We start from the raw sequence: 27,649 nt of genomic DNA on the forward strand, positions 1-27,649 counted from the left end.
ATTTAATTCAATTTAACGAAGGGTAAAATTTGTTACAAATGTACCAGATTGAAGTTTTTTGATGGTAAAAAATTAGTTTGGGTAAATTTGTCACAGTTGTATCCGTTTTGGATTTTTTGGTGGTAAAAAAATTAGTTTGGATTCACAGCAGGTTGCGCCCCTGGGAATGGCTTACACTATAGCTGATGAACTGTTGCCAGATGCCATCTGGAACCTCTGAAATCCACATAATGAAAGCAAGGAACAAAGGGCCGGACCCATGGAAAATGCTTCTCCGAGTACACCCATTCTAGTGGAAGTAAAGGAGTGGAGGCGCCACCTACAACATTCGTTTGACAAGCTTAGAGATCATTTCTGCAGGCAATATGTCTTGAGTTTCATCTATTCAAGAGAAGGAAAAACTCGATTGCACGCACAAATATATTTGAGCTAGAATGGGGAAGATCAGTATTGGGATTCGATCCCCTGCCATCACTTCCATTTCTGTACTTTAACTTCCAATATAGATGTCCTTGCTTTTCTGCTCGAAAAGAAAGTTCTCTTCTTACATGTTTAGCTAGTCTATTAGAATTTATTCATGGTGGCTTGTGCTTCTGGCTGTGCTGTCTTTATTTTTGTTGTACTCATATTTGGATGATGCTTGGTAATGACAACTTTTGAGAGATAATTTTGAGCATGGCCTCTAACATAAACATCGCAATGCGGGAAAAACAAAATATCTTGATGATGCCAAAACAAAATATAGAATTTTCTCACCTTATTTTCTTTCTCGATGAACAATATATGTCGATGATGTTGCCGCAGGCTTTATTTGCAAAGTCGCAATAGCTAGGTAATCTGTAGTGGAGATGTTTTACTTGGAAGAGATAAAATACAAAAGATATTGCTCGCCAGGCTTACGTAAACAGTGGTGATGTGGTTGTCTCAAGAGCAGGATTTCGGAGTGCATTTGAAGATGATTCATCTGCTATTCAGCCACTTGGTTTGCAACAGCATCGATTCATGACATTTTTTTCCTTTTTTGTTTTATTTCCTTCGTGTGCGTGCTAAACAAGGATTACCGAAATGCGAGAAGTAGTTAAGTCATTCGGGCACTTATCTTCGTTTGTGATCTTCGTAAAATATAAAGAAAAGCATTCCCTTCTGTACATGACATTTCCTCTTAGATACATGTAAAACCAAAGATATTTGGGGAGAATTAGGAGATTTTGTGCCCTCTTATCTTGTCATGCCCCGCACCCTACGAGTGCGCGATCATCCCTCGATGGTCGATCATTGAACGCGACGTGTTAAACGCCTAAGGGATTATGTGATCAAACGAGCATACCACACACTATATTTTATCTGGACCCCACGTTAAACATCTCAGGGTTTTTAGTGATCACACACACTTCGCTCCACGTAAATTCATACATACCCACATGCTCAAATATCACATAAACATGCCCAAATTTCAACTAAATCAATTCAGTCCAACCTTTCACAAACAATTCCGAATTTCCTTCCTTTAATCCATGATAATCGACACGTACAGTTTTTCAATAACACATCAATATCACAGCTCATAAACACACATATACACCATCAATCAATCGCAACTAATTTCAGTCACAAGGACCCTCACAATTCAGCCATGACCTCACACAACAATCCAACACATATACACCACAATCAAGCCATAAACACATTATTCTCGAACCACAAATTCCAGCATGTATACTTCTCGTAGGCAGCCCTTATTTACTCTCTGAATAACCCCAAACCATCATAATTCCAGCCATAATTTCACCCAAGGTGAACTCGATAAATCTCGCCCATGAAACAAACCCCAAAATTTGCAAAACATTAGTCCGTTAATACCGAAATCGTTATTTTTCTTCCACCAAACGACGCCAAATCGATTTGGTCCTTCACGGGACTTTCTCACCATAAATTCTCGGTTATAAAAATCCAACTTGCGTCCCGATCGACCCATCACGGCCCCATGAACAGTAGACCACAGCCCCTGTTATTTTCGAATTTCCAATAAATATTGCCCGAATTAAATCCTAAGGCCCGCCACTCCCTATTCATGCAATTCCGCACCTAATCATTGACTCACCACAATAGCCACAAATATGCACCCACAATCATCCCAATTTCAAATCACAAGCTCACGATTTCGACATTCAAGTCAACACATTCAATTAATCCAATTCACCCACAAGCGCCACGACAATTCAAGCCATGCTATTTATCTCACTCAATCACTAAATTAGCCACACAATTACCGCCACAATAATTCACAAATTGAGCACAATCACCAAATTAGCCCACGCCTAATTTAATTCCTAACCCGATACCAAGCACATCCTAAACAAATCTAAAAATACCCATAATCCTAAATAAGGAATAGGAGGTCACTTACTGGTTTTTAGCCTGGAAAAATCTACTATGGCCCGGAATGGCCCGGTCGGAACGGCGGTGTCTCGACGCGCCGAGGGCGCGCGACGAGCGCGGGGCTCGGCCATGGGCTCGGCCACGGGCAAAATTCTCGGTCACGGCTGGGCACAGGCACGGCGCGGGCACGGGCGCGGGCAAACGGCCGGGACGCGTGGGCAACGGGCTCGGCCATGGCCCAGGCAGCGGCTGGTCAGTGGCCTGGGCGCCTTGGCCACGGGCTGGACTGGGCTGGTTGGCCGGCGACGGCACGGCTGGGGACGAAGACGGCGCCGGCTAGGCGACGGCGGCGATAAGCTCGGCGACGGCGACGCGCGGAGGGGAGAGGGAAGCTGGCCGGAGTGGTGGTGGCGAGAAAGAGGGAGAGAGAGAGCTGGGGGTGGCGAGCCTCGAGCCGGCGGCGACGGGGCAGCACGGCGGCGGTTGCTGGCGACGCAGGGCCGGCCGGCAAGCGGCTGAGCAGCACCGGCGAGCTGCACGCGCGGTCGCGAGCTATCTGGCTGGGGCGACGGCAACGTGCGACTGGGCAGGGCTGGGGCGACGGTGACCCGCGACAGCGGTAGCGTGCTGGACGGCGGAGTTGGGCTGATCGGCGAACTGAGCAGCACCGGGTCACGATGAACACGGCGCGAGGGGGCTGGTCGGTGGAGGGGAGGCCCGGCGAGGCAGCGGTGGCAGGGCGGAGACGGGCAGCTGGGCGGTGCGCGGAGCCTGACGGCCACGGCACCGACGAGCATTGCGCGCGGCGAGGCGGTACAGTTTAGCTCGGGCCAATATAGCATGTCCTTGCTTTTCTGCTCGAAAAAGAAAGTTCTCTTCTTACATGTTTAACTAGTCTATTAGAATTTATTCACGGTGGCTTGTGCTTCTGGCTGTGCTGTCTTTATTTTTGTTGTACTCATATTTGGATGATGCTTGGTACTGACAACTTTTGAGAGATAATTTTGAGCATGGCCTCTAACATAAACATCGCAGCGGGAAAAACAAAATATCTTGATGATGCCAAAACAAAATATAGAATTTTCTAAACTTATTTTCTTTTCTGATGGACAATATATGTCGATGATGTTGCTGCAGGCTTTATTTGCAAAGTCGCAGCAGTTAGCTACTGTAGCTGGAGATGTTTTACTTGGAAGAGATAAAATACAAAAGATATTGCTCGCCAGGCTTACAGAAACAGTGGTGATGTGGTTGTCTGAAGAGCAGGATTTCTGGACTGCATTTGAAGATGATTCATCTGCTATTCAGCCACTTGGTTTGCAAAATGTATCGATTCATGACATTTTTTTCCTTTTTTGTTTTATTTCTCGTGTGCGTGCTAAACAAGGATTACCGAAAATGCGAGAAGTAGTTAAGTCATTCGGCCACTTATCTTAGTTCGTGATCTTCGTAAAATATAAAGAAAAGCATTCCGTTCTGTACATGACAATTCCTCTTAGATACATGTAAAACCAAAGATGTTTGGGGAGAATTAGGAGATTTTGTGCCCTCTTATCTCTATAAGAGTGGATGGACTTGAAGCGTGCTCAGATGAGCTGCTTCGAAAAAAAATTTGCTGATCACTATCTATATATTTTTGCTTCCGGCACCAGAAAAACTCCTACTCGCGGATTAGCGTTGTCCTTGATTTCCATGCTTTTACTGGTGGCACACCTATGGACATCGAATTTGCCTCTTGTCTGAAGCCTCAACATAAAGATTGTTACTTCTATTTTCGTAATCGATCTTGCTATATTACTAGCATGGCGAAAGCTTATCATAGGATGTCGGCCAGCTAACAGTCTTCACTTAAGTACTAGTTTTAACAATCATAAGACTACATGCAACGTTGGATAGCTAAGAACCCGTGTCATGTCCAGATGACTGGGAAAATTTGATTGCTTCATTCTGTTCATCTGTTGAGCAACTGATATTCCGATTATGGGTCTATTAGATCCCAAATTAATTTAATACTGCATACTTTCGAACATGTAGTGGTATGTCTCTCTCTTATTCTAGCGCTCGTCTTAATAGGTGATGCAAACTATTTTTTTCTGCTATCCGTTGTTCAAATAAAGCAAAGTCCTTAGCTATTTTGTTGCTTCCATTGTGGTATCTGTAAAGTCCTCTTAAACCTGTTTGGTTAACATTCTGCTGGTTTCTTTTGATGTTTATGGTTATCTGAAGGTCTTATTGTTGTTTCTTATTATCCACTTGGTTCAGATTATTTTGGTTTGAAGATAACGCGATACTAATTTGCTCCGTTCATGTGGTCGATTTGATGCAGTTGATTCTTGATATGCACTTCACCGTTGAAATAGCGCGCTTTGCTGGTTATCCATCTCGGCATGCGCACCAGATTGCATCAGCCATCATTGCCCGTGCAATCAGGACGTTTTCTGCTAGAGGCATAGACCCTCAGAGGTATCATTCAATGCTATCTCTCTCTCTCTCTCTCCCCGTATGACTTAAAAGCTAAATACTGCTTTCTCCCCCTCTCCCCTCTCCTGTTTTTGCAGTACACTCCCGGAGGATGAATGGTTTGTTGAAACTGCAAAATCGGCAATAAACAAGCTTCTGGGAACATCGGGTTAAGACACCTCTGAAATTGACGAGGACCACATCGTACATGACGATATCATCTCCGATTCTGATGAGTCTGCTTCTTCTCTTTCGACGGTTGAATCCATCGAGTCGTTTGCTTCTGCAAGCATGGGAGAACTTGAAAGCCCCAGGTTCACTGATCCGGAGAGCTAAGATATATTTACATACATATCTCATTCATCTAGTTATATCTTCCCCGGAAGATAAAGGTAGGAGCTCATCGCGTCCCGCCTTTAGCTTTTAGCGGACGTGGCCATCGGCCAATCTCTATATCACAAGGTAGATTGTTCAAGATCCTTTGAGTTCTGAAACTTGAGACTGGCATTCATCAACAGGGACTGTGAAGTAGATTGAAATTCATGGAGAGTATAGGTTGGTGCTTAGTACAGTGCTGAATTGTTGGTGAATCGTCGGCAAGTGTATAGCGTATTTAAGCAGTGTTTAGTACATTCACTGCTAGTTACTGTCAAATAGCGCAGCCTCTCTCTCTGTCTCTGTCTCTCTCTCTCTAATAACAATTCGGAATTATGCAATGATACGTTCCTTTTCATTCTTTCTCCCTACAAAAATGCCGTAATACATCTCAATATGGAAGGAATATTAGAAAAATACACTGGCATGGCCACGCGTTTGTGATTCGATCGATATCAGAATCTTCATGACGGTCCGACATTAGTTAGAATTGCCCTTGAGAGTGTTTCTTTGGTAGTTTGCCATAAACATTGTTTTCGCTAATCGAAAGTTAGTTCCCCAGATCGCGACGCCGCCGTGTTATTTCGCCCTCATGCTAGCAATAGCACATCAAATTGCATTCATTCCTACAACTTGCTAATTCCAAAATTTCAAGAACTTGGGGAGAGATCTGCAGAAAGACCTTGCTTTAGTAGAACCTTTTCTTAAAGGTCGGTTAAGGAATATTCACTTTTTATCCACTTGGCTAAAAGATGGAAAAAGCCATTTTATTCACCTTGGAATTCATCCACAAGATGGGAATAAAGTCTTGGGGGAGAGATATATCTGCAGAAAGACCTTGCTTTAGTAGAACCTTAAGGAATATTTACTTTTTATCCACTTGAAGATTCGCTAAAAGATGGATAGAGCCATTTTGTTCCCCTTGGAATTCATCCACAAGAATGGGAATAGAGTCTTGTCACAAGTCACAATGATGCTGTGTATATATAGTGGAGCAAGAGGAAGCTTGAGATATCGGGAGAGAAGACCCTGTGAGAGAGATTATCATCACTAAAGAGAACTCCAAGCCAGAGAGAGCATCGGAAGCCATGGAAGGACAGTGTTATCCCCATGAGTATCAATCCATTTTGAGGGGGTCTGATTCACCAGCAATTCACGCTAACATCCCCCTGGAGAAACTGTATGATCAGCTCTGTGCTGGTGTTTTCTTAAACAATAGGACCGTGGTAAGTCACACTCCACTCCATATGCTTTTTCCTTGCTGAAATCCACATCAAAAGACGCATGACTGTCGGAACACGAGCTCACGGCGCCCCGCATATACCGGTTCTGAAAGCAATTCGTTCGCTTTTTTTTTTGCGCGCCATTTCGGTAAAATCGGCGAATATGTCTTTCGATTACCTTTTGATTTTCGATAAGATGGGAGAAGTGGGCGAGCAAATTAGGCATGTGATGTTGTCCTGTTTAAATTGATATGGTGGCAGAAATACTCGGTGGAAAAGGAATCGCAGAAGAATTGCTTCATGATGTATGCACGGGGCTTCTCCATCGCTTGTTCTGACGACCCCTCTTGCTGGAAATGGGTGACCGAGAAAGATGCACCCAGGTGAAAAGCACACCTGATTTCACCAGTACCATGAACTCATTTCGTTCTACGCTTGCTTCATCATGTTGTGATAATCTACCCTAACAATCACCGTCAAAGTTTCGCAGCAACGGGGTCCTGGTGGAAATGGCCGAGCTGCTCAAAGTGTGCGAGCTGGATGCGCGCCGCCGCAAGTTCGATGTGTCGATCCTGTCCCGGGCGACGACCTACGAGGTGGTCTTCGTGATCATGCTAACACCGTCGGGTTACGGGTGGGAGAATCTGGTGAACTTCGGGGTGACTCTCCCGGACGGGACCACGCAAGAGCACAAGGTGAATCTGCAGAAGAAGCCGAACGGGGAATGGATAGAGATCAAAGCAGGAGAGGTGAGCACATCAGAGTATACGGAGGGAGAGATGGAGGTGTTCATGTTCGAGCATGGTGACCATTGGAAGAGCGGGCTTGTCCTCAAGGGAGTTCTCATTAGGCCCGAACAAATAAATAAATAAATAAATAAATAGATAAATAAATAAATAATCAACCTCATGAGATTATGTAGAAGTGCCTAAAAGAAAGAATCGTTATATTTGTAATAAGCACTTCAGTTGGTGGGGTTGCTCTTATTAGTGCTTTTTCTAGTGTAATTTCCCATGGTCATTTCAATAAAAATGAGTGGTCTCTTTGGGTTAAATGTTAATGAGAATAAATTTCGCATTTACATTTGGGGAAAAAAAATGCGACCATCGAAATAATATTCGTGGAAATTAGTACCGTTACGTATGTTGCTTTCTCATGTAAATATAACTCTGTTATGTTTGCTCTACCTGACTCGTTTCATACATCGAATACCACAATTCTCCCGAGGCATTGGCCGAACACACGTGAGAATGAGTGTTCATGTGTAACGACCCGATCCGGTTCGTGTAGGGAAAGCCTTTGAAAGAGGTACTTTGAGTATTCACGCTACACGGTGACCATTTGGGTAGATCTCACATATAAATAGCATTGCGAGATCTTACCGATTTTCGATTTCAATTTTCGGACTCAAGGGGTTACAAATGAGAGAGGTGAAGAATTAATGTTTAGAAGATCTCATTTTTCTCCTCTTTCTATAATAGAGTAATATTAACATTTCTTTTTTACCAATCCTCGCTTGCTCTTTCTATTCAACCGAAAACTGAAACTAATGTCCGGATTAGACCTGATCAACATACGGGCATTTCGCAGGCCTGGTAAAAAATTCTAGGCTCGATCAATCGGTGCAGATCGACGATCTTGAGCAAGGGCCTCTAGCTCGCCCATATGATATGATAAAAGAGATTATGTTTTATGTCGTATTGTTAGTTTTGATATGATATTTAATATTAATAAATAGTATAGGATAAAACAAGCCCGAAATTCCGATATGGTAGAGAAAAAATAGTGCGAAATACATAGGTACTGTCCATTTCAAATCACTTACTCTTCCGTTTTATCATTTTGTATTCATTATATTCCATTTCATTTCTAACTCGTCCTTACGACTTCCTTTTCTAAAGTTTAATAGTGGAAAAAGTCTTAATTTTTCAAAATTAATAAATATTTTAAATTTTCTTCTAACTTTTGCGCGCTACATTTAAATGCTTGAAAATCTCCGTTCTTTTTTCTTCTCATTTGAATAGAAGTTGAATTGCGATGGTAAAAAGTTTCAACAAAGAAAAGTGAAAAGTGGAATGCTTAGTTTGTTTCGCTGAAAATAAATGACTTAAAAAATATTTTCCTAAAGATGATCGCTTTTATTTCTTACAAAAATTAATAAAAGAAAAATATTTTCACCATCTATGAAAAATGTCTGGACTTTGGATATATATTGTTGTCGGTAATGATAATATTTCGGGTTAATATCACAAAAAAACTCTAAATTTGTACACGTTATAAATTTATCTCAAACTAATTTTTTGATTACAAAAAAAACCTTGAACTAGTATAACCGTAACAATTTTATTTTCCGTTCTCGTTAAATTTTGCTATCAAATTTCTGAGTTGGATGACACGTGGCAGTTGACGGATAATCAAGTTTGGGGTTTTAGCCTCCGTTTGTTATAAGTGTACCGGTTTGTGGTTTTTTGTAATTTAATTCAATTTAACGAAGGATAAAATTTGGTACAAATGTACCAGATTGAAGTTTTTTGATGGTAAAAAATTAGTTTGGGTAAATCTGTCACAGCTGTATCCGTTTTGGATTTTTTGGTGGTCAAAAAATTAGTTTGGATTCACAGCAGCTTGCGCTCCTGGGAATGGCTTACACTATAGCTGATGAACTGTTGCCAGATGCCATCTGGAACCTCTGAAATCCACAGAATGAAAGCAAGGAACAAAGGGCCGGAGCCATGGAAAATGCTTCTCCGAGTACACCCATTCCAGTGGAAGTAAAGGAGTGGAGGCGCCACCTACAACATTCGTTTGACAAGCTTAGAGATCATTTCTGCAGGCAATATGTCTTGAGTTTCATCTATTCAAGAGAAGGAAAAACACGATTGCACGCACAAATATATTTGAGCGAGAATGGGGAAGATCAGTATTGGGATTCTGATCCCCTGCCATCACTTCCCTTTCAGGTACTTTTACTTCCAATATAGATGTCCTTGGTTTTCTGCCCGAAAAAGAAAGTTGTCTCTTCTTACATGTTTAACTAGTCTATTAGAATTTATTCATGGTGGCTTGTGCTTCTGGCTGTGCTGTCTTGATTTTTATTGTACTCATGTTTGGATGATGCTTGGTAACGACAACTTTTGAGAGATAATTTTGAGCATGGCCTCTAACATAAACATCGCAGCGGGAAAAACAAAATATCTTGATGATGCCAAAACAAAATATAGAATTTTCTCACCTTATTTTCTTTTCTGATGGACAATATATGTCGATGATGTTGCTGCAGGCTTTATTTGCAAAGTTGCAGCAGTTAGCTACTGTAGCTGGAGATGTTTTACTTGGAAGAGATAAAATACAAAAGATATTGCTCGCCAGGCTTACAGAAACAGTGGTGATGTGGTTGTCTGAAGAGCAGGATTTCTGGACTGCATTTGAAGATGATTCATCTGCTATTCAGCCACTTGGTTTGCAACAGGTATCTGATTCATGACATTTTTTTTCCTTTTTTGTTTTATTTCCTTCTGTGTGCGTGCTAAACAAGGATTACCGAAATGCGAGAAGTAGTTAAGTCATTCGGGCACTTATCTTAGTTCGTGATCTTCGTAAAATATAAAGAAAAGCATTCCCTTCTGTACATGACATTTCCTCTTAGATACATGTAAAACCAAAGATGTTTGGGGAGAATTAGGAGATTTTGTGCCCTCTTATCTCTATAATAGTGGATGGACTTGAAGCGTGTTCAGATGAGCTGCTTCGAAAAAAATTTGCTGATCACTATCTATATATTTTTGCTTCCGGCACCAGAAAAACTCCTACTCGAGGATTAGCGTTGTCCTTGATTTCCATGCTTTTACTGGTGGCACACCTATGGACATCGAATTTGCCTCTTGTCTGAAGCCTCAACATAAAGATTGTTACTTCTATTTTCGTAACTGATACTGCTATATTACTAGCATGGCGAAAGCTTATCATAGGATGTCGGCCAGCTATTAGTCTTCACTTAAGTACTAGTTTTAACAATCATAAGACTACATGCAGCGTTGGATAGCTGAGAACTCGTGTCATGTCCAGATGACTGGGAAAATTTGATTGCTTCATTCTGTTCATCTGTTGAGCAACTGATATTCCGATTATGGGTCTATTAGATCCCAAATTAATTTAATACTGCATACTTTCGAACATGTAGTGGTATGTCTCTCTCTTATTCTAGCGCTTGTCTTAATAGGTGATGCAAACTATTTTTTTCTGCTATCCGTTGTTCAAATAAAGCGAAGTCCTTAGCTATTTTGTTGCTTCCATTGTGGTATCTGTAAAGTCCTCTTAAACCTGTTTGGTTGACATTCTGCTGGTTTCTTTTGATGTTTATGGTTATCTGAAGGTCTTATTGTTGTTTCTTATTATCCACTTGGTTCAGATTATTTTGGTTTGAAGATAACGCGATACTAATTTGCTCCGTTCATGTGGTCGATTTGATGCAGTTGATTCTTGATATGCACTTCACCGTTGAAGTAGCGCGCTTCGTTGGCTATCCATCTCGGCATGCGCACCAGATTGCATCAGCCATCATTGCCCGTGCAATCAGGACGTTTTCTGCTAGAGGCATAGACCCTCAGAGGTATCATTCAATGCTATCTCTCTCTCTCTCTCCCCGTATGACTTAAAAGCTAAATACTGCTTTCTCCCCCTCTCCCCTCTCCTGTTTTTGCAGTACACTCCCGGAGGATGAATGGTTTGTTGAAACTGCAAAATCGGCAATAAACAAGCTTCTGGGAACATCGGGTTAAGACACCTCTGAAATTGACGAGGACCACATCGTACATGACGATATCATCTCCGATTCTGATGAGTCTGCTTCTTCTCTTTCGACGGTTGAATCCATCGAGTCGTTTGCTTCTGCAAGCATGGGAGAACTTGAAAGCCCCAGGTTCACTGATCCGGAGAGCTAAGATATATTTACATACATATCTCATTCATCTAGTTATATCTTCCCCCGGAAGATATAGGTAGGAGCTCATCGCGTCCCATCTTTAGCTTTTAGCGGACGTGGCCATCGGCCAATCTCTATATCACAAGGTAGATTGTTCAAGATCCTTTGAGTTCTGAAACTTGAGACTGGCATTCATCAACAGGGACTGTGAAGTAGATTGAAATTCATGGAGAGTATAGGTTGGTGCTTAGTACAGTGCTGAATTGTTGGTGAATCGTCGGCAAGTGCATAGCGTATTTAAGCAGTGTTTAGTACATTCACTACCAGTTACTGTCAAATAGCGCAGCCTCTGTCTCTGTCTCTGTCTCTCTCTCTCTAATAACAATTCGGAATTATGCAATGATACGTTCCTTTTCATTCTTTCTCCCTACAAAAATGCCGTAATACATCTCAAGTTGGAAGGAATATTAGAAAAATACACTGGCATGGCCACGCGTTTGTGATTCGATCGATATCAGAATCTTCATGACGATCCGACATTAGTTAGAATTGCCCTTGAGAGTGTTTTTTTTGGTAGTTTGCCATAAACATTGTTTTCGCTAATCCAAAGTTAGTTCCCCAGATCGCGACGCCGCCGTGTTATTACGCCCTCATGCTAGCAATAGCACATCAAATTGCATTCATTCCTACAACTTGCTAATTCCAAAATTTCAAGAACTTGGGGAGAGATCTGCCGAAAGACCTTGCTTTAGTAGAACCTTTTCTTAAAGGTCGGTTAAGGAATATTCACTTTTTATCCACTTGGCTAAAAGATGGAAAGAGCCATTTTATTCACCTTGGAATTCATCCACAAGATGGGAATAAAGTCTTGGGGGAGAGATATATCTGCAGAAAGACCTTGCTTTAGTAGAACCTTAAGGAATATTTACTTTTTATCCACTTGAAGATTCGCTAAAAGATGGAAAGAGCCATTTTGTTCCCCTTGGAGTTCATCCACAAGATGGGAATAAAGTCTTGTCACAAGTCACAATGATGCTGTGTATATATAGTGGAGCAAGAGGAAGCTTGAGATATCGGGAGAGAAGACCCTGTGAGAGAGATTATCATCACTAAAGAGAAGTCCAAGCCAGAGAGAGCATCGGAAGCCATGGAAGTACAGTGTCATCCCCATCGGTATCGATCCATTTTGAGGGGGTCTGATTCACCAGCAATTCACGGTGACATCCCCCTGGAGAAACTGTATGATCAGCTCCGTGCTGGTGTTTTCTTACACAATAGGACCGTGGTAAGTCACACTCCACTCCATATGCTTTTTCCTTGCTGAAATCCACATCAAAAGACGCATGACTGTCGGAACACGAGCTCACGGCGCCCCGCATATACCGGTTCTGAAAGCAACTCGTTCGCTTTTTTTTTTGCGCGCCATTTCGGTAAATCGGCGAATATGTCTTTCGATTACCTTTTGATTTTCGATAAGATGGGAGAAGTGGGCGAGCAAATTAGGCATGTGATGTTGTCCTGTTTAAATTGATATGGTGGCAGAAATACTGGGTGGAAAAGAAATCGATGACGAATTGCTTCATGAAATATGCACGGGACCTCTCCATCGCTTTTTCTGACGACCCCTCTTGCTGGAAATGGGTGACCGAGGAAGATGCATCCAGGTGAAAAGCACACCTGATTTCACCAGTACCATGAACTCATTTCGTTCTACGCTTGCTTCATCATGTTGTGATAATCTACCCTAACAATCACCGTCAAAGTTTCGCAGCGACGGGGTCCTGGTGGAAATGGCCGAGCTGCTCAAAGTGCGCTGGCTGGATGTGCGCGGCAAGTTCGACCTGTCGAACCTGTCCCCGGCGACGACCTACGAGGCGGTCTTCGTGATCAAGCTAAAATCGTCGGGTTACGGGTGGGAGGTTCCGGTGAACTTCGGGGTGACTCTCCCGGACGGGACCAAGAAAGAGCACAAGGTGAATCTGAAGGAGAAGCCGAAGGATCAATGGATAGAGATCAAAGCGGGAGAGGTGAGCACATCAGAGTATAAGGAGGGGCAGATGGAGGTGTTCATGTACGAGCATAGTGACCATTGGAAGAGCGGGCTTGTCCTCAAGGGAGTTCTCATTAGGCCCAAAAACTACATAAATAAATAGATAAATAAATAAATAATCAACCTCATGAGATTATGTAAAAGTGCCTAAAAGAAAGAATCGTTATATTTGTAATAAGCACTTCAGTTGGTGGGGTTGCCCTTATTAGTGCTTTTTCTAGTGTAATTTCCCATGGTCATTTCAATAAAAATGAGTGGTCTCTTTGGGTTAAATGTTAATGAGAATAAATTTTGCATTTACATTTGGGGAGAAAAAAAATGCGACCGTCGAAATAATATTCGTGGAAATTAGTACCGTTACGTATGTTGCTTTCTCATGTCAATATAACTCTGTTATGTTTGCTCTACCTGACTCGTTTCATATATCGAATATCACAATTCTCCCGAGGCATTGGCCGAACACACGTGAGAATGAGTGTTCATGTGTAACGATCCGATCCGGTTCGTGTAGGGAAAGCCTTTGAAAGAGATACTTTGAGTATTCACGCTACACAGTGACCATTTGGGTAGATCTCACATATATATAGCATTGCGAGATCTTACGAATTTTTTATTTAAATTTTCGGACTCAAGGGGTTACAAAGGAGAGAGGTGAAGAATTAATGTTTAGAAGATCTCATTTTTCTCCTCTTTCTATAATAGAGTAATATTGACATTTTTTTTTACCAATCCTCGCTTGCTCTTTCTATTCAACCGAAAACTGAAACTAATGTCCGGATTAGACCTGATCAACATACGGGCATTTCGCAAGCCTGGTAAAAAATTCTAGGCTTGATCAATTGGTGCAGATCGGTGATCTTGAGCAAGGGCCTCTAGCTCGCCCATATGATATGATAAAAGAGATTATGTTTTATGTTGTATTATTAGTTTTGATATGATATTTAATATTAATAAATAGTATAGGATAAAACAAGCCCGAAATTCCGATATGGTAGAGAAAAATAGTGCGAAATACATAGGTACTGTCCATTTCAAATCACTTTCTCTTCCGTTTTATCATTTTGTATTCATTATATTCCATTTCATTTCTAACTCGTCCTTACGACTCCCTTTTCTAAAGTTTAATAGTGGAAAAAGTCTTAATTTTTCAAAATTAATAACTATTTTAAATTTTCTTCTAACTTCTGCGCGATACATTTAAATGTTTGAAAATCTTCGTTCTTTTTTCTTGTCATTTGGATAGAAGTCGAATTGCGATGGTAAAAAGATTCGGCAAAGAAAAGTGAAAAAGTCGAAGGTTTCGTTTGTTTTGCCGAAAATGAATGACTTGAAGGACATTTTCCAAAAAATGATCACTTTTATCGCTTACAAAAATCAATAAACTAAAGTTATTTTCACCATCCATGAAAAATGTCTGGACTTTGGATATATATTGTTGCCGGTAATAAAAATATTTTGAGTTAATACCATAAAAAATCCCAAATTGGTACACGTGATAAATTTATCCAAAAAACCTTTAACTAGTATAACTGTGACAATTTTATCTTCCATTAGTTTTCGTTAAATTTTACAGTCAAATTGCTTAATTAGATAACACATGGCAGTTGACGGATGTACAAGGTTGATGTTTTAGAGTCCGTTTGTTACGGGTGTACCAGTTTGTGATTTTTCGTGGTTTAATTCAATTTAACGGAGGGAAAATCTATCACAAATGTACCAGTTTGGGGTTTTTGGTGGTCAAAAAATTAGTTTGGGGTAAATTTATCACAAGTGTATCGGTTTGAGGTTTTTGGTGATCAAAAAATTAGTTTGGAGTAAGTTTATCACAGGTATACCAATTTAGGATTTTTCGCGATATTAATCCAAATATATATTATCAATTAATTATTATAACTCATGCAAGCATTATTTTCCGAAAAATATTTTTTCAAATCGTTCATCGTCCGCAAAACGATCGGGGCCGAAGATCGGGCCGTAGGGGCTTCTTCGAGAGATAACAATTCGGGTCTTATCGGGCTAAATCCGAGTCCGACCCGAAACATGTCGGGCGCGTCAAATGTCTTTCGTCGCCCTCCTTTCCTCGTCCTCTTTGTTGGTTTCAGAAACTACTGGAACGAAAGGGAATTCGAAACTCCGCTTTCGCCCCCCAGTAGCTTCTCGTCACCAACCGATCTACCTCGATCCCGTCCGAAGCCATCATCATCGGCGGCAGCTCCCGCACCGCAGGTAAAACCTACGATCCCATGACGTTTCGTCGACGATCTCGCTCTCTTGAATTCGATGTTTCTTGGGGTGGGTCGGACGTAGAATCTTGATGGGTGTAAGCCGAAGCTGATCGATTTTTCACGTTCTTCCTCGGTCTTGATGTTGGTGGGCCTATGCACGTTCTTGTATTGGAAAACTCTCGCGTGGGTTGTCTGCAAGTTAGGGTTTTTTCTTATGGCTAATGAATTTTGCAGCTGGTAATCTGGGGTATGGTTTGGTTGTTTAGAATGCAAAGTGATCTGTTCTTTTGATTTCGATGTTTCTTGGGGTGGGTCGGACGTAGAATCTTGATGGGTGTAAGCCGAAGCCGATCGATTTTTCACGTTCTTCCTCGGTCTTGATGTTGATGGGCCTATGCACGTTCTTGTATCGGAAAACTCTCGCGTGGGTTGTCTGCAAGTTAGGGTTTTTTTTCTTATGGCTAATGAATTTTGCAGCTGGTATGTGGGGTATGGTTTGGTTGTTTAGAATGTAAAGTGATCCGTTCTTTTGATTTCGATGTTTCTTGGGGTGGGTCGGACGTAGAATCTTGATGGGTGTAAGCGAAGCCGATCAAATTTTTCATGTTCTTCCTCGGTCTTGATGTTGATGGGCCTATGCACGTTCTTGTATCGGAAAACTCTCGCGTGGATTGTCTGCAAGTTAGGGTTTTTTCTTATGGCTAATGAATTTTGCAGCTGGTGTCTGGGGTGTGGTTTGGTTGTTTAGAATGCAAAGTGATCTGTTCTTTTGATTTTGATGTTTCTTGGGGTGGGTCGGATGTAGAATCTTGATGGGTGTAAGCCGAAGCCAATCAAATTTTCACCTTCTTCCCCTGTCTTGATGAGGGCCCGCCGTCGTCTCTGTCGCGTGTGGTTTCAATTTTGACGGGCCTATGCACATTCTTGTATAAGAAAACTCTCGCATGGGTTGTCCGCAAGTTAGGGTTTTCTTGATGGGTGTATGGTATGGTTTGGTTGTTTAAGAAACCCTGTTGTTTCCGTTTGGTTTCCAGTTTCTTGTTTTTTCGGGTCTATTCGTTGGGATGCTGACGAAATCGGATGAAGGGTATTGATAATTTTCTTTTTTTATCTGTTTGGGTGCTCGTTCGTAGGGCTTGATCTGCTTTGAAGATGCCGGCCACCGCGGGAAGGGTTCGCATGCCTGCGAACAACAGGGTTCACAGCAGTGCAGCCCTTCAAACCCATGGTATCTGGCAGAGTGCAATTGGGTATGATCCCTATGCCCCCAACAAGGATGATTCGAAGAGCGCGGTTCCCAGTAAGGCAGCCGTTGCGGAGCCCGAGGGCGAGAATGCGTATGCGAGCTTCCAGGGTCTGCTTGCTCTTGCCCGTATTACTGGGTCGAATGCCGACGAGGCCCGTGGCTCGTGCAAGAAGTGTGGCCGTGTCGGGCACCTGACGTTTCAGTGTAGGAACTTCCTGAGCATGAAGGATGATCCGGAAAAGGACCCGGAGGCGGTGCAGGCTGCGCTCGCATCTTTACCTGGGTTGGATAAGCTGAAGGGGAGTGCTAACAAGCTGAATGGTAAGACTGGAGCAGAGAGTGAGGAGGATAGTGAGGAAGAGGATGAAAGCGAGTCTTCAGATTCTGATGCGGACTCGGAGATTGAGAGGTTAATTGCCAAACGCGGGGGGAAAAAGGTCAGCAGTAAGGGTAGCAAAGAAGATTCATTGAAGAAGAAGAAGAAGAGGAGGGATGATTCAGAAGATGATGATACGGACAGTGATCCTGGGGAGAGAAAGAAAAGAGGGAGGTCAAAGAAGAGAAAGAGTGGAAGGAGAAGAAGTAGTCTCTCTGAGGATGAGGATGAAGTAAGAAAGAAGAGGAGGAAGGAGAGGAGAAGGAAGAGGGATGAGTCATCAGATGAGGAGGAGCATAGACGAAGGCACAGGAAGAGTAAGAACGAGAAAAGGAGGAAGAAGAGTCATAGATATTCAGATGACTCTGACTCTGACGAGTCAGGTGATGCTGGCAGGAGGCACAGACAGAAGAGCCGGAGGAGGGTAGCTGCATCTTCTGATTCTGGAGCGAGTAGCTCAGATGACTCACGTATTGGTAGGGATGCAAAGCGATCTGGGAAGAGTAGCAGAAGAAACCGTCATAAAGAGGATGAGTCTAACTAAGGTAGGTAATGACTTGCACTTGGCTATTTAGTTTAATTGTTATAATACCACTTATATTCTGAAAATCTGATGCTAAGAACACTTTTATGCTGTAGAATGTCTTTTTATACTAGAATGTAATCATAGTGCTACTAAGTGTTTTCTGCCAATGAAACATGGTAAAGTTATTTCACCCTTTAGAAATCCACCTTCTCTTTGGATACTGTACTATAAAAGCTTTCCAGTTCAAGATCTACCTGTCAATTGTGTCCTTACTTTAATAACAAGATAGTGCTAGTCTGTGCAGTCTATTGCCTAAGTAGCAGTTTTTTCCTCTCACCGTGCACTTGTTGGTTTATGTCATTCCTTTTTTTTTTGGTCGGATATATCAATCCTTTTGAAGGGTGATCATAAGGTTCATTTGTGGAGCCACGGCGGTGATTCTCGTCTCTTTAAAATGAATTTGATTATTGCATTTTGAATGTAGAGTACAGCTGTAAGGATTCTATATGTGGCAGATGAATATAATGATGGCTATTATTGCTCAGATAATCTGTAGAGACTCCTTGTAATCTGAAGAATGCGGTCATTGGGGTTAATGAGTCACTTGGCTTGGTGTACAGAAGCCAAAACTTAGTCTTGCTTTGTGATTGGTAGCTTGGGGAGGTAGTAATTGCGTGAGATATATGATATCTGTTGTAGGTCTCTGATGCTGATGATGTCTTTTGAACATGCAGATTTGAAGGGTGAGGACTTGGTGTTTTATGCAGAAATCATTACAGCTGATGTGGACGATGGTGATTGAGTGAACCTGTTTGTGCGTATTGTTGAGAAATTGGAAAAGAAAAAAGTGTGCGAGTGTGTGAATTTATGTTCTTACTCAGTATTTGTTGCACTTTACGTCTGTTGGTGTTCTGACCAAAAAAAAAAAAAATCTGTTGGTGTGCTAATGGCGGTGTTATTGTATCTACATATCCATGACTAATGGATTGTTGGACAGTATGTTTGCTTCCTGCAGCTTATGAATAATGTCAGCTCTTGAGATTGCTTTGACTTGGGGCTCTTCTTGGAGGAGCAAGAACTAGAAGTTTGGTGTCATGGAAAGGGAAAAGCCTTGAGAAGTTCCTTTGCAGTTAGACTTGGCTGGAGTCTCAGCACCATACTATGTGCTGCCTTAGAAAATGCGATTTGCTAGTACTTCCTTTTGTTATCTGATTCTCAAAAACGAAAATTTTCGTGCTGCTGGGTCCTCACAGGCAAAATTGTCTCCATGCATTGCTCTCAGGAGAATCAGCAAATGGCAAATATCACCATTCCCGAAGAGAAATTTGACCTTGACCTAGCCATTTTGTCATATTTTCCTCTTCATGGTATCAACTGCTATTGTTGGTGGTTGTCATTAGCTTAAACAATGTTTGTGTCGTACTTCTTGGCAAAGAGCGTTAAAAGATGCAATTTGTCTGCTGATAATCCCATGGAAGACGATTGAGCGATATTAGGCATATTAAGACTTGTCCACTAAACGTGTTAACCAAATGACAGTGGCACTCTTTTAGTGATTATTCAAGTTAGTAAATCCTGTTTTCGCGCCTAAGTAAATCTGTCACATCTAGTAAATGTGTGTTAATATATGTAGCATTACTCTTCTTCCAATTATAAAGACAGAAAGACTCTAGAAGAACACACGACTGTAGACTGAATATGGGCAGAAAGGCTTTATCATTCTTCAATAAATCGGTCGAATGAATAAATTACAATCAAGACATGAAGAATGTTGTCCTCCTGCCTCCTTCAGTGTATTACTCAAGAACTGGATGACCCGGTAAAGATTATTAAGAAAAGAACAGGCACTCCGAGCGGAGACCCTTTCCGGAGGAGATGACCAAATGTTCAGCAGGTCATAAGTCGGTCTGATAATCGTCAGGCTTGTACCACAATGAAAAGTCGATTCCTTTGACCTTCAGTTTCTCTGTAGCAGGCGCGATTCTGTCCAGAAGCTGCATTTCGAAACTTGTCATTTAACATCTTGTGTGTTTCTAGATAAGTGCATACAGATGCTGATAATACTATGGGATTTCCTAGTTCCCCTAGTTGTGCTTGTTTTTACCAACAGACAAAAAGACTTCCACCATTCACATGCACCTAGAAAGTACATCGCTTTTGGTTCCACCATTACCACAACAAACATGCACCGAGGTTCATAAATGGCGACAAGCTTACCTTTTCAAGGGTATTAATGCTAAAAAACAGATGTACTCGTGCAGAGATAATGCTATATGAAAACTCTTAATAGTGGGGCATGAGCAGACCGGCAGAGATTGTGAAGCCTCACGCCTTCCCTAATCAAACTGCGTAACCTGTACCTGTGAATGCGCTGTGCCTTTCCGGCTGTTCAACAATCTAACATTATATAGATCACATGTCGTGTTGACTCTGTTAATATCTCTTAATGTAATTTAGTCCAGCAAATAGACAACATTGCAAAATCTAAGCCCATGATGTTGCTTTTTCTTTCCCCATAGTCATGGGAATAAGCAGAACAGTTTCCAGATAACTTCAAACCTGTGATTTTAATTTTTCTTCGACTGTTTTATTTCTCATACATATCCTTATTTTGGGAGTTTATTGCTTTTAAACCTCGTCAAATTTCACACCTGCCAATCGGTTCGATACTTGATATCGTTGGAAGGTCTGTTGTCTTCTAATACCATTATTCTATATTAACTAACTAAAGTAAATAAACCCAAATTAGTCAAATATCTCTGGTATAGTTTTGCAATTTAATCGATTGCCCACGATCAAAGGGATATTTCTCCTCCTGAAAATGGTAAGCTCCATCCCATTAATCATATTCCATATTCAAGATATACATTTCCCCACTTAGGAACAGGCCAAAGGCCAGAGTTCACTGCTGGTGTCGTCAGTTATACATAAGATGGAAAGTTCGGACTAGGCGCAATCACCCTATGGGACACGTTATTGCATCAAAGGATGAGGAGATCCTCATTCAGCATAATAAACATATCATAATCCCAAAAGCATAAAAAAGGCTTTCATGGCCTTCAAAGCACTAGGTTAAATTCACATTGCTAAGTTGGAAAAGAGTACCGACCTTGCCATGTAGAGCACCGTTTGATACCAAAACAGATCTATCGAAAACACAAAACTTTCCACCATCCATGCGAGTAACAGCCCCACCTGCTTCTTCGACTATCTGCTTGGAGAGGAACAGACATTAAATAAGCTAACATACACTTCCACTGGTGGGATATATAAGGAGAGTAAGGAGCCAAGGATAGAAGATATATGAGACTTAGAGGGATAAAACTAAAATAGTATATGAGGGCATTCTCATAATTTTCTTCATCTCTTTATCTGTCTCTTTGAGACAGAAGCTTTGATTTGGTATAATCGGTCAAGCAGCTTATAGAACAGCCACCTGAAATCAGAAGCTTAGGGTGCTAAAATAATTGATATGCACCACTAGTAACATTCAAGAGAAAAAAGAAAGTGATACTAAATTTACCCTTTTATCCAATGGAACCACATAAGTAAACAACGTTAATCTCACATAGTGTAAGGAGCAAAAATTTGTAATTCAACAAAAAACAAACTCGTCATCTGGAGTACGTTACCAGAACTCCAGCAGCCATGTCCCATGGCTTCAGACGGTACTCCCAGTATGCTTCCACGATTCCTAGAGCTACATGGCACATGTCAACGGCAGCTGCTCCGAGCCTTCTTACTCCCTAAATAATACAATGTATCGACAGATTAAAAAAGAATAATATGATGGTGACAACTAAATGGGGTAGGCAGGCATTACAGTGATGGCAATAAAAAAAAAAGACATCACTGTGTGTGTGTGTGTGAGAGAGAGAGAGAGAGAGAGATTATTCCTCATAGAAATAATTGCTGGGATTAAAAAACATGTACCCGGCTAACATCAGTAAATTCTTTAAATAACTCTATGTTAGTAGCCCATGCATCATCATGCTCATAACCAAATCCAGTCACTAGAAGAGATTGCTCCACCTGTAAGGGGAAAAAGATTTTCTTTTTGGTGAACCACAATGTTGTCTAAATCCTCAAGCCACATAAATTGCTCATTCCCTTCTACAATTGAAGTAGAGAAGCAACGCAAGGGAAATTTTCAACAATAATTATTGGTTATAAATTCGTTCTCATAAACTAGAAACAAACGTCAAAGAGTTGTACGTAGCAATGCGAACAAAAGAACTCATTATCAGCCTGCCCCTATAATGCCAATTTATGATCAACTACTCACCAGATCCGTTTTGCTTGAATAGATTTTTTGCCCATTACAGAATGCTCCTCCACCTAAAATATGAGAGTAAACTATCCCAATTGGAAATAATGAACAATGATAGTTGGGTTCGTACACAAGAGTAAGACAGTTACCTGCTGTGGCAGAAAACGTGCGGGTATTCCAGCACATAGGGCCTCCGACGAACTCCACCTAAATATAGTATCTCATTATCAGAGTTCTTCAACGTGTAAGCCAGTCTAAGAACCCTTAACTTCCACATGAAGTGGGGGGCAGCAATTTCCTTTCCTAACAGACTCAGGGACAAGTAGGGGCATTTTACACATCGGATTGACCCATTTGGCCATGCTTAAGGACCAACTTATATCTCTATTCAAAGATGGGACAAGTGTTTTTGGAATTCACAAGCGATTTTGAAGTTGATTCTACTTTCATGATTTTAGCAGCAATGTAAATGAATATAATGGCTGAATTTACAATAAAGATACTGCTAGAGCCACGGTAACATCTTACCAAAAAGAGAAAAAAGAAAAACTTCAGAACAAACTGGTAGCTTTACTTTGTTTATTCAAAGTTACATGTCCTTAGAGGTCAAGTTGTTTCTCATTCAATCAATACTTGACTCTGGAACTACTGCAAGTCTATAATCCATGCAAGTCTACGGCCTTGAGTAGCCCTACAAGCAATACTAAAACTAAAACATAATAATAAGATGAGCTGCATAGACATACCACTGCTGCAGCAGCAGGATTTCCTCGGAAAAGAACTCCTATGGAAACTGCAAAGCTAGGGTAACCATGGGTGAAGTTTGTCGTCCCATCTAGACACACATGAAATTTCAGGATGATTGTTGTCCAGGAGAAGTTGTTCCATCGCAGAGAGAACTAATTAATGAAATAATAGAGAGAAATACATTTGCAGTACTACATATGCTTGAAAGGTCTGAATATTTTTTAAACTTTATGCAATATGCTCATCTAAGAAATCCCGCGCAATGTTTCCTGTGTAATGTTTTAAGTGAAAATAGCAGATAACTGTTCCTGCTTTCGAACATCATGCAATATCATTTATAAAGCAAAGGAGGAGTGGTGCCAAACAAATATAGGAACAAAAACTCACGTGGACTGGTGAGCATGAGAGATATAAAACGGTTAGGCACACAATATAGAAGGTTGAAAGGGCATATGAAGAACATTAAGACATACAGTCTAATGAGGCTACTATGAGATATTTACGCATGGGTGGGGCAACTCCTATATTATCTATGGAATTCGAACAATTTTTGAGGAAAATAAAAAGAAACAAGTATGTTATGGCCCAGAAGGCAATGGGAATCAGTGATATATGTTCTTATTGTGCTCCAAATGGGCTAAATTTGAAAAGGTTGGGGAAAATGTACAACGAATATGGCTTTTTTTGGTAATTTGGCCTATATACCAAGCGAAATGCTAACAGAGTAGCATCATATTAGGGAAGCAATCTCGCTCTTCAAATAATAGAACTACAGTATAGTGGACAACAATGCAAATAGGGGTTCCAGCAGCAGAACAAAATAATTTCATAAGTCTAGTATGCTTTAGCATCCTCATGAGGGAAAACAAAAATAGCCAGACAGACCAGAATAGCAGAATTTGATGTACATCGGCAAACACAGAAATCATCAGATGATGATGAGTAAAAGGTGCAGAAGAACAGTTTATCATGAAGGACAGCCTTCAGATATCCACATCAACCAGTTTTAAAGGAAGTTGCAAACAGTGGCTTTCTCACAGCTCAAGACAATGAGATTCATGGAGTGAAATTGGACGACTAAAGAGTGATGTTAAGGATTAAAGATGAGATAAGGCATTCACATCTAGGAACATGATTAAAAGATAAGCTCCATCGTCCTTTCATTTATTAAAAAGAAAGAAAAAAGATGATAGACTCCATCAAGAATACAACTTTGAAGTTCAGACATTTTTGTACTGCTAATTCAACAAATACTCGAAAAAGAAGGAAAATCAAGAGAATATCGGATTCTTGGGTTTCCACAAGTACATACCTAATGGATCAATGCACCAAAGATAACCGGATGACGAATCTCCTATTATTCCTCCTTCCTCCCCAAGAATTAGATGATCTGGAAAATTTTTCCTCACAACATCTAAAATTGCAGCCTCACTCATTTTGTCTGTTCTGCAAGTAAATTTCCAAAGCTCAGAAACGAGAATCTATTGAGTTCTCTCACCAGAATGCAGTGCTTGACCCTATGAACAGGGTTGGTTGTAAAGGTGATTATAGTTTGCAAGCATTTAATTATCGTGTGGAATCTCCAACAAATAGATTGCCACAATTTGCATACTCACGGGCATAACCTGAATTATAACTGACACAATTTTTAAGGCTTGCGGCACCCTATGCTGCAATAATGTACTACTTTTAACAAAAAATTGCAGAAGTCAAGCATACAGGCATAAAAATTGCATAAACTCAGCATCAGATTATCGTTCTTTAAGGCATGTGCAACCACAATACAACGAAATTCAGTCTTTTATTCCCTTTTCTTTCGAGAAAAGATATTAGGCAGTATGAGATTGACCGAGAGCAGAGGTTATCTGAAAGGAGAGTTAAAGGACTCACTTTCAAATACTAATCAAACAGTATAGATCGAAGAAGAAGGATCAATCAACTGCTCAACTAAATATGTCGTCATTTACAGTCTTTACATTATGTTTAGTAATATGGAATCAGCTATGCAACAAGTTGAGACATGGACGTACATAATAATCTTCAACCCTGCATAATGGCTTACTTTATTCGAGGCAAAAAAGGACATCATAAGAACAGCATTTCAAGTCAAATGAAAATAGGTTAAAAGAGCATTTAGAGCTTTTCCGCTGAAAGAAAGCATTTCAAGCCGCCATTTGCAGAATTTGGCTGTCTAGCACAGCGGAGGTTTACATTATGACAAGAGCCAGAATACGTAGCAAGCATCATCCATAGGACAGTGGAACCAAGCAAACCTATCTTAGCTATGCCAAGCAAATACCCTTAATCATATTCAGTGGAAAAAAGAATCTTACTCGGTCACCAAATCAGTTAGTCCTTTGTAGAAAATATTCCTGGGCTTATTAACAGCATCCATAACAACCTGAAAGAAAATAGTAGTGACAGAATCAAGATATGCCAGAAAGTTATAAAATAACTTTTTCCAGGAGGAACAGGATAGAAAAGGAAAATTATCTCCACACAAGTTAATACTTCTCATCATCTTTTTTCCCTATAAACTTGAACATACAACATTAGCAGCACTTCAAACGCAATTAGGCATCGTTAGCATTAGAATCACACATGTGCAAGCTCAATGCACTGCTGTTTTTTCCTTTCAAGAAAGGAAGACCCCAACACTGATTTTTCTTTTTCCCATTTTTCCTCTTTTTCTCCTCATTCCTGCAAGAATCAGGGGTATCACAGAAAAATCCCAATTCCATCTTTAGCTTGCATTTCTGCATGAAACTGATCATTTCAACCTAAGGGGAGATACCCTTTTGATCGCTAACCAAATGTTATTATAACCGACTCATTCTCGACAAAGTTCGTTGATTGGGATAAAAGTTGATCACAAAACCTCCCTTTTCTCTTTTCCGTTTCCATTTGGGAGTACTATATAGCTTGCAACATCTCCATTCCTGACTCAGCCTAAAACATTACTTTCTCTTTCTCTCAATCTCGTCAACAATAGGAAAGAACAAGTGCTCATAAACTCAGTGGGCATAAAAGACCTGAGCACCGGTCTTAGCAGCAGTCTCGACGACTTCGATGAGCTGACCAGGAGGGATTGGTCCGGTCGACGCAGCACCCACTTTCGGGTACGAAGTGTCGGAAGATACAACAGCTCTGACACAGAGCGTCCTCCCTTGATTTGCATTAAAGGATGGAAATCTCAAGAACCCACCAAGAGAATTTTGACGGGTCTTGTGCGGAAACGACTGGCAAAGCTTGCGATGGAGGGGCCAAACCGAGTTGGGTTCTTGAGAGAATTTGAGAGGGATGTTGGCCGAGAAGACGAGAGACCTGCCCATGTTTCTGTGCCGAGGGTGTCGAACTGCAGTTGTTGGAGAAGGTGTTTGGTTGACTTCGATCTTGTCTTTTTTCACAATGGTTGGAGAACTCTGGCTATGGCTCGAATCTTGGACTGTGTACATGCGCCACAGATTCTTTTCGTACGCATGTAGGATCGAAAACTAGGATTTTTTGGTTTCTAATTTGAGAAGTTTGTTTCTTTGCATGATCGTTTTTCTGTCTGAGCTCATTAAACATTCTTGTTAAATTTCATTGGATTAATACAGGATAAAAAGATATAAAATATTACTTTACAATTAATAGAGGTAAACCCAACTCCCTTACCAAAAAAATAAAAACCTTACCAAAAACCCAACAATTTTAGCCAAAAGAAAAATGTGTTGACACCTAAATTTTGGCGTATCATTTAGTGTAATTTGCATAGAAAATTAGGGATTAAATTTTTAACCCCTAAACAAAAATATTTAAATTGCATAAACATATAGTTTAGGTCCATTTAATTTAATTGCATTTTTGCATCAGTTAGCGTGGCGAATGAGCTTAAAATTTCATCGAACGAGACTCGGCTCGCTCGGAAGGCAAGGGCCGGGAATTACAAGTCAAACGGGCCGGTTGTTTTAATTTGAGTTTAATTCAGCCCATTATGCTTAATTAAATAAAAGCCCAAGTTAAATCAGCCCATTTAAATTAAATTAAACCTAAGCCCAAGCCTAAGCCCATTAGGACTATAGAGCCCATCTAATTGACCTAGGTTAGCATTATATCAACATGTTTAGGTCAGATTTCAAAGGGGAGAAAAATTTTCAGATCGATTTTGAGAGCTCAAGTGCGAGAGTGAAAGAAAGGGAGAGAAGGGAGGTGGTAACACCACCACCGTGGTCGTGCCTCCCATCGCGCGTCACTGCCGCGTCGGAGGACCGCCGACACCGTCCCGGTCGGCCACCATCACTCCTTCCCTGTCCGCAAGTTATAGTCGTTGAAGGACCATCGTCTTGCTTTGCCTCGCCAAACGCCTGTCCCAGAGAGAGGCATCGGCTCGCATTGCGCTTCTCCATGCACCCAGCCACGTCTTCTCCAGTCAACCAGGAGCTTGTCAACGCCTCCTCTCCATCCTGTTGGTCCACGAAGCAGCGGCTACGGTTTTGAAGATTCCCCATGCGGCGTGCATAAAGACGTCTTCGTTCGCCGCTTTCCCTCGCCAAGGTGAAGACTCTTCCCGTCCCGGCCAATCAACGAAGGCTGCCGGGCGGTGCACGTCGGTGAGGCCACGGCAAGCACTCCGTCGGCGCAAGATCGGTACCACATCACCGGAACCGTTCGTGCATCGCTATGAGCCCCGCCAAGTTCTTTGTTCGGCCGGTCATCGCCCCGCCGTCTTCGACGCCGTGAGCCACCGTGTCGTCGTCACCACCGCCGTCTCGATTCGCAAAGGCCGATCCCGATCCACAATTCGAATTTGGAAGTTATCGCAAATTAGGTAATTCAACATTATCCGATATTTTCAGAATATTTAATTTC

General features: G+C 41.3%; 3 protein-coding genes across 7 annotated transcripts; 2 read left to right on the top strand and 1 right to left on the bottom strand.

Annotated features, from left to right (window-relative positions):
- The first annotated feature begins 6,203 nt into the window (after positions 1–6,203).
- LOC115669736 (protein PHLOEM PROTEIN 2-LIKE A1-like) lies at positions 6,204–13,768 on the top strand. 3 transcript variants are annotated; one of them, XM_030590872.2, is made up of 3 exons: positions 6,204–6,440; positions 6,699–6,820; positions 6,928–7,491. In XM_030590872.2, exons 1-3 carry the CDS (start codon positions 6,303–6,305, stop codon positions 7,307–7,309), a joined length of 642 nt encoding a protein of 213 aa, XP_030446732.2. In that variant the 5' UTR covers positions 6,204–6,302; the 3' UTR covers positions 7,310–7,491. The 3 variants fall into 3 exon arrangements, with proteins under 3 accessions (XP_030446732.2, XP_056174010.1, XP_056174009.1); XM_056318035.1 differs by lacking the exons at positions 6,699–6,820; positions 6,928–7,491 and adding exons at positions 12,901–13,022; positions 13,130–13,768 and having other exon boundaries at positions 6,205–6,440; XM_056318034.1 differs by lacking the exon at positions 6,928–7,491 and adding an exon at positions 13,130–13,768 and having other exon boundaries at positions 6,212–6,440.
- Positions 13,769–15,480: 1,712 nt separating this feature from the next.
- Positions 15,481–18,831, top strand: LOC115689020 (CAX-interacting protein 4-like). 3 transcript variants are annotated; one of them, XM_056317688.1, is made up of 3 exons: positions 15,481–15,634; positions 16,767–17,804; positions 18,481–18,831. In XM_056317688.1, exon 2 carries the CDS (start codon positions 16,786–16,788, stop codon positions 17,797–17,799), a length of 1,014 nt encoding a protein of 337 aa, XP_056173663.1. In that variant the 5' UTR covers positions 15,481–15,634; positions 16,767–16,785; the 3' UTR covers positions 17,800–17,804; positions 18,481–18,831. The 3 variants fall into 3 exon arrangements, with proteins under 3 accessions (XP_056173663.1, XP_056173662.1, XP_056173661.1); XM_056317687.1 differs by having other exon boundaries at positions 18,516–18,831; XM_056317686.1 differs by having other exon boundaries at positions 16,767–17,800; positions 18,516–18,831.
- Positions 18,832–19,431: 600 nt separating this feature from the next.
- On the bottom strand, positions 19,432–26,250 carry LOC115689011 (phosphatase IMPL1, chloroplastic). The gene is made up of 10 exons (XM_030614981.2): positions 25,831–26,250; positions 25,132–25,199; positions 24,111–24,244; positions 22,798–22,886; positions 22,201–22,258; positions 22,067–22,119; positions 21,715–21,813; positions 21,414–21,527; positions 20,891–20,992; positions 19,432–19,775 (listed from the first exon to the last, which is right to left on the bottom strand). The coding sequence occupies exons 1-10, from the start codon at positions 26,128–26,130 to the stop codon at positions 19,677–19,679; spliced, it is 1,116 nt and encodes a 371-aa protein (XP_030470841.2). The 5' UTR covers positions 26,131–26,250; the 3' UTR covers positions 19,432–19,676.
- Positions 26,251–27,649: the final 1,399 nt, after the last annotated feature.

This window comes from Syzygium oleosum, unplaced genomic scaffold, assembly GCF_021117445.2.
Source record: "Syzygium oleosum isolate NSW1041296 unplaced genomic scaffold, Sole_v2.1 Sole_v2.14, whole genome shotgun sequence".
Classification (NCBI taxonomy): domain Eukaryota; kingdom Viridiplantae; phylum Streptophyta; class Magnoliopsida; order Myrtales; family Myrtaceae; genus Syzygium; species Syzygium oleosum.